General features: G+C 32.6%; 1 protein-coding gene across 1 annotated transcript; it reads left to right on the forward strand.

The window, feature by feature from the left end:
- Positions 1-4,981: 4,981 nt before the first annotated feature.
- Positions 4,982-10,638, forward strand: LOC149416613 (peroxisomal multifunctional enzyme type 2-like). The gene is made up of 3 exons (XM_089641426.1): positions 4,982-5,016; positions 6,434-6,587; positions 10,349-10,638. Exons 2-3 carry the CDS (start codon positions 6,449-6,451, stop codon positions 10,561-10,563), a joined length of 354 nt encoding a protein of 117 aa, XP_089497552.1. The 5' UTR covers positions 4,982-5,016; positions 6,434-6,448; the 3' UTR covers positions 10,564-10,638.
- Positions 10,639-11,093: the final 455 nt, after the last annotated feature.

The following is an 11,093-nucleotide window of genomic DNA, read 5'->3' on the forward strand; positions in this document are numbered from 1 at the left end:
ACCCTCTTAATAAAAACGAGTATCGAAAAGGACGTTCCTATTTTGAACCTTTTATCTAATTTAGATAATGTGTGGGTTAGGTACCAACGAAATACTCGATAAGTGTATAGTTATTGTGTAGGTACTTTACGGAATTACTGTAAGTGCCAATTACTTTGAGCGATATTATCATTAAGTCTATATTTGCATGGTTAAGTAGGTGTAGGTGCGTATCTCTATTATAATAATGTTTGGTACCTACAGTTAATTGAACATTGTACCCAGATTAGGTAGGTTCATGCAAGCTCACCTTTATTGGGTAGTCCACGAATCTAATAGTACCTATATTATATAAAATCATAATGTAAATGACCGGATTCGACACGTGTCCATAAACGGGAATAATGCCATTCCGAGTGAACTAATTGTTGTTTTAAAGAGGAGTATATATGTTAAGACTCATCCTGGGCTTCAGTGGCGTAGCTAAAGCATTCACATGGGAGGGAGTTTTACGTTGAGTGGGGGGGGGGGGTTTACTCACTGCAACTTATTATTTACATCACATTGATAAAAGAGACAGATGGAAATAGTTAAAAATATTAATTTCGGATGTGGGTCTAACTGTGATTGTAACTCTGGTTCAATGAACTCTGATTTGTTATGATTATATGTAATTTTAAAATTGGAACTGATTGTGTCAAGAATTCAGCCAAGCGATAAAGTACCTAACTGTAGGATAATATTTTAAAAATTATTTTAATACAGCATTTTTTTAAGTTGTTTCTTATACGAGTTCATAGTTAACTCATGAAAAAGAAAAATATTTTGTAGTTTACGCTTATATTTTTTATGACGTAATTAATATTTTTTTTTATTCTGATTATTGGAAACGATAGAACAAGCTTTAATGTATCCATGGTATATATTTTGGTATTTATAAACCATACGGATTCTTAGTAAGGATTAATCTAAATAGTGATTTCACTTATAGCTTCACCTTAAATGTATCAGTGAGTCAGGTAAAGATAAGTTTGGTGGTGAATAAGTTTGACCTTTGAATGATTGGTACCTAGATAATGCATTATATTATATTAATAAAGGCTTGGAAAACAATTCAACTATCAACTAATTTATTTAATGAATAACCGACAGACGCGGATAGTGAGTTTGTTTTATACTATTTTGAGATCTCATTGTTTGTCATTAATAATAAGATATATGTTTTATATTGTGTTACTATGAATGTATCTATGCGAGTAATTAGTCTTAACAGGCTGTTAAGTATTGCTGACCTGTTTCCCACAAAGTTCGCTATGGTGAAATTATTCATTTCGATGTTCTGCACAGCCTTCAATGCTGTTCTGATACCAAAAATCGAATACAAACACTCCTCAAAACTCAAAACCTAACTTAACCTAACCCAACCTTAATGTAAGACTAGCAAGTACATAATTAGTCGTTAAATGACGTTAGTTTAGGGAATGCTTGACTAACTAACTAACTATCACGCCGTTTCTCCGCAGGGTTATGCAGGACCTTGGTCTTGGCACACATTCCTAGCCTCATTCACATTCATACATCGTCTCATACATAATCTTCTATTATTCTGACTCTTTACATGGCCCGACTCAAGTATTTTTATTAATAGAAAGACAAACATTCGCGGGATACGAATAACCTGACAATATTTAAAAATCTCCTACTACGACCGCAGTAAGCAGAAAATGTTGCTTGTGTTGTGATGGAGGACTTAGCCAGCTGAAGAATTGAACACACTCCCCCTGGGTGGGACACAAACGCGATATCAACTAAGCCACCGACCGGTCAATTTGATTCACTTCATCATGCCATGTCTTCCTCGGGCGTACCTGACTTCTACCATTCACATTTGCGTCATTTATTCTCCTTATGCTCCTTTATTCGCTCATTCGCTCTTCATGCCCACACCATCTACGCGTCCCTTTCTTAATCTTACTCATTACGCTTACATCAGCCTTGCACTCTTTGCAGATTTCCACATTTCTCACACGGTCATACATGTTTTTATCATACATATGCCTCAAGGATCTCATTTCTACAGCATTTAGTCTACTTTCATCCTTTCTCTGCAAGTTCCACGCTTCATTTCCAAAAATCAGGGTAGGTACCAGCACTCCATTGTGGACTGCTAGCTTCGCTTCTTTGGACATTTTTTTGCTAGCGCAAACTGCGTTCAGTCCTCCATTAATGGAGTTACCCGTATTTACCCTTCTTTCAATATCTGTTCTTCCCATCTCTCGTAAACATACTTCCTAAATACACAAACTCATCCACCTGCTCCAAGTATTCCTCATTCACAACTATATTGAACACTGTTTTCGTACTCTTCCTTTCAAACACCATTACTTTAGACTTACTTACATTCATCGTTAACTCATTCTTCATACTTCTTTCATTCTAGACACGAGAGACTGTATATCTTCCATCCTGTTAGCAATCAGCACCGCATCATCAGCATACACGGCACAACTATGTGAATCAGATACTTAAACCGGGCCTTGTCAAGAGTCAGAATAATAGAAGAGTATGTATGAGACGATGCACGAATGTGAATGAGGCAAGAAGTGTGTGCCAAGACCGAGTTGTTTGGCGGTCCGTCCTCTCCGCCTACCCCTGCATGATGGTTAGTTAATTAATTAGTTAGTACTAATAAGACAGCTTCAATGATGCTAAAAATTTCGATAATTGAATTGATACTGTTCAACAGCAAGATTCCTCTCCCCACCTGCATGACCATCGGTAAGTTAGTCCTGCAGGCTGGGAGATCGAACAGTCTATGTTGTCGTTGATGTAGATAACCATCGGGAACATAGAGATGAATTCTCTCGAAATGATGAGCGAGTTTTCAAACCATTTACGAATCAGTATGAAGAAATGTGTAGCAATGCGCACATCCCTTCTGACTCGTAGATAGTTCATTCCGAGCATATCCAAGAGAAAGTCAGTGGGATAGAGCCACGGGTAGTAGCCATACTCCCTCATGTAGAGAAATCTCAGATACGAGTAACAATAATCAAATTTTAAATTGAATATTTCATTTTAGCTAACGGAAAAGTATTATTGGTGATTTAACTTAAGGCCCCGTAGTTAGCGTTCGAAGATGGTTTGAAAGGGAGATATGTAAATACGAATGTTAGAGGGAGCGCGCTAATATTAAAAAAATGATAATAATTAAGCGAAAAACACGACTCGTTTGAAATAGAAAACATCCGTCGACAAATTCTTTAGTTGCATTTAAAGATACACTGTGTTTTTTGCATGCCTATAACATATTAAATAATAGAACAAACATGTTTTAAATAATTTTCGGAGCTTACTTTGCGATTTTTTTCTATCGAGGGAATTTCATATAATTAACGTTTCGTCATAACAAATGTATAGATATTATCTTAAAAAATAACTTTTTTTTATTTTGGAACTTAAAAAGTTAGCGAGAAACTTGTTATACATCTGTATAAATTGGGTATACCTAAGTAAGTGGGCTTAAGTAATGTACCAATAAAATTACTATATAGCTGTGATTACTAACAAATTAAAAATGTATTTACACACACACGAAGTCCAGAAAACTCGTAGTACAAACAGGAACCTTGTAAACCTACATCACAGAGAACACAAAAAACGTTTTTTTTTCGATGTGAGCATTTCGAATATTTTTTAAATATTTTTCCATTTATCAGTAACGAAACTTTTATAAGACTTTTTGAGCGGAGTCTAACATCCTGCGACCGAATTTATTCAAAATAAACCTTTAAACTTTCGAATCGATTTATTAGCAAAAAAGTTAAACCACAAAATCGACTCCAAATGTGATTCACTAATTTCCCATTTGATTTTCCGGACATAAATATATAAAGAAGAGTGCCCCAGTGTAGATTTGTTTTTAATTGATATTGATTAAATTTTGGACACTTGCCTTTTAAAACAAGAGGAATTTCAGTGTCTACACGAGATTTCGAAAAACCACCCCATACCTTTGTCCCATCCCTTAAAGCAGATTTTAATACTTTTTGAAGAAAATTTGCACACTTCAAAATAAGAGGAAAATTACGGTCTTCATTGAATTAGAAAAAATCTACATAAAGCCCGGGCGACGCCGGGGATTTCAACTATTAAATTATAAAATACTTTCGACGCTCCTTACCAAAGTAGGCACTTACTTACCTACAACTGAGTTTTTAAATAATGTTCAATTACGTAAAATTTTAGTCATGTATAGTGTTATTTAGACATTATTGTGTTGTTTAGTCATGTATTTTGTTACTATACTGTCATGTATAGTGTTTCATAAGATTATATAACCTCGTTGTCTCAATATTATTATTTTATTATATGCTTTTGTTGTAACATTTAATATTTTTTCTTTTTTCGTTGTATTATGTTTCCTTTATTGTTTTAATTTTGTAGAATCTATAATAACTGTGATACTCTACTATTAAACTTTGTAGTGTGTAAAAGCCCATTAGGGCGTGTAATAATAATCATAAAATAATAATAAAAAATATCAATATCACCTTTAAAAGTAATGCAAAGTCATTAAAAGCCATGAAAAAAAACTAACATATAAACCTAACCTACGTAACCTAGTTTTTGTTTCATCACTTTTCATGACTTATCACTTCTTAAAGCTATGTTGAATTGAAATTTTGATGAGTTAACCGATTACCCATAAATATATTTGAGTGAATCTAGGAAGGAATACCGCACCCAAAAAATTGCATTAAATATTCCATGTTTATCTTATTACGTTTATGTCTGAAGTGGCCCAATACGAATAAATTTACAATCAACATCACCATCTTAACGGTTCCCAATTTTATTAATCTTGATTTTCTCTAAATTGATAACGAAACACCAGACTGATCTGTCTCACGATTAGAACTATTTTTATATTAATTGGTTATCTTCAAAAAAATTCGGAGATAAGGGAGGACTTTAAATTCAATGCGCCCCGAAGGAAAATTATCATTCGAAGTTCAGTGTCCGACCAGTTCACAGGTAAGCGCGCTTTATTCTAGAATTTAGGATTACTAATAATAGGATTAACTCAGTATAATAGTTCTTTCTCTATTTTAAGTAAGAATTTTAACCATTTAACAGACCTAATTTGAACTTCTGAATATCTTACTGATTTAAATTGTTTTGCCCATTCTGTTTTTTTTAATGTTAAACAAGTCATTTTTATTTGGTTTTATTTTTAACTTTGTTGAGATTTATTCAACTTGTAGTTGTATATTATAAAAGTTTTTTTAAAAGTTACTAAAAAATATGAATAATATTTTTCAAATTCTAATTATTTTTGTTCTTGTTTAAATACTTGTATTGAACTAAAATAATTTTAAATATATAAATATGTGTAGTCCCTGATATTTAAAATTAGTTTTCACCTTTATAAGAATATTTATTTTTATTAAAAAAATAATTTGAACTATTTTTTTAAAGATTGTTAAATCGCCAAAAAAATTTGAACCGGATGTTGTATTTCACATATTTGAAAATGTTTTTAATTAAATCAAATATTATCATTTCATAAAAAAATACACGACTATGGCGAAACCGGTTGGCATATTGTTAAAAAAGACAAATAATTACACAAAGTTAATTAAAATTTAATGCATTCAATTTTAATCATCAAAAATATAAAAACATTTTTGCACTTCAAATTTTTTTTATATATCATATGGCAACATTAACATTTGAAATCGGGCCGCTAGCAATAACACTCCTTACGTTAATGGCGATAAGGTTTAAATTCCTGCTTAACACCATCTTCCTACTTTGATAACTTTAATGCAATTTTTATAGGCCTGATACCTTTTTTATGAAAAAAAAAGCTCAATTGTTTCATAGATCAAGAAGGTCCATTTGCAGTATATAATTAAAACATTTAAAAGACATCTAATGTTTCAAATTAAAACACATAATTTTGAATTACTTCTTAGTGCTCCATCCTAAGTAATTTTTCAGAAAAACACTCATTAATGGTAAGAACTAAAGCTAATCCTTCTATCCTTAATCTACAATTTGTTCCTCATCTCATAATGAACATGCTAAGCTAAGTGACTACTTAAGTCCTGTAGAGATAAGATACTTGCACTTTCGCACTAATAAAAGAGTATTTTGATAAGAGTAATCCATACTCTGCTCGATGATAGGCCATTGATCGGGTTAAATACAATTAATCAGTTGATTAATCGATTTGCAGTTTGCACATTGCTACATACATTAAAGGGTAGGTACTCAGGAATATTGAATCGTTCATTAGTTGGATTTGATTCATTTGACATGGGATATAATGGGGACTGTATTATTTTGGACCTAGGGACGAGCTAACAACACACATCTATCGGTATATCTTGTTAGTAGTACTTGTGAAGGAGTTTTGATCAGTGAATAATTTGTTATATTTTTGCAGCAAAAATCAACAATCATGTCCGCCGAAGCTCAAGCCGTTATCGAGAAGATCAAGGCCAAGATCGCCGCAGCAGACCCCAACCCTGCCAACAGGAAGGTGCTCGTCGTGTTCAACGTCAACATCACCTCCGGAGGAAAGACCGTCAAGCAGTACAGTGAGTACCTACCAATCAAGTAGACAACCCCACTAATTCCAGTTCCTGTTCTCACTCCCTCTCAAACCATTTTTATGACTTAATCTGGCGAGTTTTTAGAGACATTTCACTAAACCCAAAACCCAAAACTCTTTGACATTTTGCAATGTACTTCTCATATGTGAAATGCTAGAATGAAGATTGCGTGGAAAATATTTTCACCTTAGATTCAATTCCTGGCAAATTCGCTGTTTTTTTCATTATTTTTCAAAGCAGATGGAAGACTCTTAAAGATTTTAATATTACAAATCGATAGATAAACTTAAACATTTAAACAATTTTAACTAGCTAAATCTAGCTTAAGTTTTAAAATCGCTTATGCCACGTCCGCACAGGCAAGCGGCTTGCTTAGCGCCTAGAGCCTAGTGGCTTGCATTCTGGCTACTTTCTAGGATACACGGTGTCCGCACTGAAGGTGGTTTGCGTGGTGGGTCGCTAGGTATCTTGGTCATTTGCTTGTCGTCTAGTTGACGAGATGTCACTTTCAAAAATAGCTCTAAAACTGCTACTTACAGAAAATTCATCTTTAAAATATACCATTTCACGGCCTTATCCATCATGTTGGGTTCATGACATAAATAAGTCACGGTCAAGTCATGGGCAGTTTAATGTTCTGTATAAACAATTGCGTAATTTAGACGAAACATTTTACCAGTCCAGCCCAGAGAATCATTTGATATACGTCTTAGTATACATAATCCAACGCCATAACCATAATTAACGTCTCATTGTAAAAAAAATTATGACATAATTATTATTTTTTTTTTTAAGACAACTACATTTTTATGTAGTTCATTAGCTGGATCCCACAGAGGTTCTCTTTTAAAAACAGATGCAATTAATATTTCGTCCATTTTTCTCTTTAAAAATGTCTCGCGCCTAGTGACAAAAAACCAACACGTTCGTTCACTTCGATACCCTCAAAGCGACTAGCATAGCGACTAGATAGACGCCAAGCGCGCAGTGCGGCCAGTCGCGAGTGTTCTAGAACGTTTGTTTTACTAAGCTACTCGCTAGGTGACTCGCTAGACTCTAGGCGCTAAGCAAGCCGCCTGCCTGTGCGTACGTGGCCTTACCGATCTTTTTTTATTGTAAACCGTATTTACAACTTTATACAATCATAAATAACACATTTAAATTAAGACAAAAGTTTAAATAAAGTATTTTTTTCACTTCAGTTTTTTCGTTTTATATAAAAATAAAATTACTGTCAAATCTTGACCAGGTGACCTGTTCGACGGTTTTCTGTTTCGCATAGTTATTTCTAAATAAAAAGGACCGTTTATTGTAACGTTTAAATGCAAAGATAAAGCTTGGTGTTCTCTCTTTCTAAATCTGTTAATATTATTTGTCGGATCATAATATGGAAGGAGATATAGCAAGTTTTATGGAGACGAGTCATTATGTGACAGATATGGCACTAAGTGACCCGGGAGCCGGAGAGGTTAAGGGATTATAAAAAAAAACGCTCTTTATAAATAGTACCTAAAATAAATTTTACAAATGATTAATTAAAATGTATATTTTTTACGGCTAGTTCTGGAAATATCTAAGATTATAAATAATAATAAAAATAATCTTAAGCTAAATTATAAAATCGATACGAAATTCATAGATACTTACTGCAATAAAATTTTAATAAAACACTCGAAAATGTCTGATGATTTTCAAAAGTCACCTATTGTAGACATTTTAGGACGGGTTGTTTCAGAGAATTTGAACAATTCTTCAAATTTCAATCAAGTTTTTTTAAATTTCTGTTATTATTTCAGTTATGTCAAGTAACTGGCCTATAATGATATAATACCAGTACTTGAATAAGACATTCAGAGAACTCGCAAATGAACGTTGAAATTTGATGAATTGTTCAAATTCTTTAATTCAACGGTATGTATGTATTTTCTTAACCAACCCATAAATAATTTACATAATCATTTGTAGTATTGCTTTAAATAGAAGAATTGTTCAAAGTGTGGTTTTATTGTTAATTGGGATGAGTACTTAGATATAATTTTGCAAGTAGCAATATTGCTGGCTACAATTAAAATGAATCAAAAAAGAGTTAACATTTACGGTTGCTATAAAATTGTGAAGTGCATTCGATTTAACTGTACTTGGATTTATTTGACATTCGATATGATAAAATCTTTAACCCGTTTAATATGTTAATACAGTCATAATCTTGATTGACAAATTAATCATACTTAAAATGATAAACGTTACAACTTTTAATTAATCAGATTATATAAGTTATTATTACTCGGTTTGGTGTTCAAAACAATACTAATAAGTATTACGCTTTACTGTAAGTTTATAACGTAATTTGTCAAATAGTACGAACATATTTCTATGAATACGTGAAAAAATTGTGGAATAATAATTTTTGTAGATTTCCACTAATAAAATAAGAAAATTTTCAGTTGCACTGTAAGTAGCTTGGCTTTAAGAAAAAGGCGAAGAAATTTCGACGTTGTCATAAAATATATTTCAGAAACAAAACTATATTTGAAATGACTGTAGTCATATTTAGTAGATAGATTTGAACGGCTAGCTGTTAGAAAACTTAGTAATTTCTTCTTCCCATCCCCTTATTTCTTTCCACACTACAACATTTACCATTTATGGAAGTACCAATATTCTACCCTGGCAGTACAAATCAATTTATTATCTAAATAAATATTTGCTAGAAGATCGAACGGTGGTAAATATTATAGTATGATATCTCCATAACCAATCTAATGTAAATATTATCGTCAAAGTTTGTTTCAATGCTCCGTATGTTTACGTATTTTTTAGATAGCAATCTTATCTAAGTATTGATAATCCTTTAGCCCTCTTGGTAAATATAAAAATTCTCTTGAAATTTGATAAATGTTACCACAAAAAACCTGTGATTTTTATATAATTGATGATACATTAACACTATCGTTAGGACCTATCAATCTACGTTCTGCTGATGACCGATAAGCACTTTTTTGATTTATTGATTGTTCTGTATCTCGGACAAGTTTAGATTATTTAAGTATTTTTTTTAAAACATTAATATTACGTAATGTCGGCTAGGCATTAATGTATGACTTTAAGTCTGTCTGACTCCATAATAATTATACAAGTAAAGCCACGCCGCCTTGTACACTCTTCTTTATGCTTATACTGGCTGAAGTCTCCGGCGTTGCACGGGCCGTACACATTTTTTTCAAAATCAGATGCATACATCATTTTTCTTGTTTTGAAAGTCAATTCTGTAAAATTTCATCAATCTTGGAAAAAAAACTCAAATCCACACGGGAAATCTGAGTATTGCTAATTTATTAAGAATTTCTTCAAATGATTGGTAATCCGGTTAAAAAGGCTTCCTGAAAAACTTTTAGTAAATTACAATGTTGGAACCCGTGCTCATAAAAATTCTAATATTTTAGAATTTCATTATTATATATTATCAAGGCAAATGCACGTGCATCAACACGTGTTCCGACATATTAGTTATTTACTAAAAGTTTATGAGGAAACTGTATGCAATCTCGTTTTTAACCGTATTAACACTAATTTTAAGAGATTCTGAATAAATTAGCAATGCTCTTTTTTCCACGTGCACGACGCCAGCCCTGTGTCGCCAAGCTGCCGCCCGCCACAGGCCCTCTTATTGATGTAAATAATTAGATTATACAGATATAGATAGATTATTTGTGGTCATTATTTTAAAATTTATTTTGTTCCTCCAGCCGCTGATCTGAAGAAACTGGAGCTGTACGAGGGTGCATACGCCGGCACCGCTGATGTGACCATTACTGTTGATGATGCCGCCATGGTTGCTATCGCCAAGAAGGAGATGTCTCAGGCCGAGGCCAAGAGCCAAGGCAAGCTGACCATCGAAGGTGATGCTGATGCCATCTCCAAGATCGACCTGCTCGACCTCAAGCTGGGACTTAAGGCATAAGCACTCCATTGATCTTAGAATAACCTTAGGATTATGTACTCTAATACAATAAAAAAAACTTTTTATAACTTTTAATTATGGGATTTTTCTTTTACACACAATCTGCAGTACCCATCTCAACAAAACATTTCTAACTAAGAAGATGCGAGGTTCATCTACACTATGAAAATATGTATATATTTTTTTTATTATTTTAATATACATCATATGGGTTACATTAATACATACATATTTTGCAAGATATAATATTAAGGTTCATAATATTGGTCATGTATACCTTATCAGAAAAGAGGAGCTCTTGTGCCTGATAAGGGAGCCACGATTCTTACTTAGATTCATAATTCATAATGAGATATAATAATAATAATATAATAATATATATTATAATAATAATATATATATATATATTTTTATATTTGTTTAATATAAGTTTTTTTGGAAAAAAAGTTTGATTTTATTTATATTTTATTAATTTATATAGACCAATATTCATTGTACAACTTAATGGAGATCTTGCACGGACCATCGAT

Source organism: Hesperophylax consimilis, chromosome 16 (genome assembly GCF_061612785.1).
Source record: "Hesperophylax consimilis isolate HC1 chromosome 16, BYU_Hcon_1.0, whole genome shotgun sequence".
In the NCBI taxonomy this organism is placed as follows: Eukaryota; Metazoa; Arthropoda; class Insecta; order Trichoptera; family Limnephilidae; genus Hesperophylax; species Hesperophylax consimilis.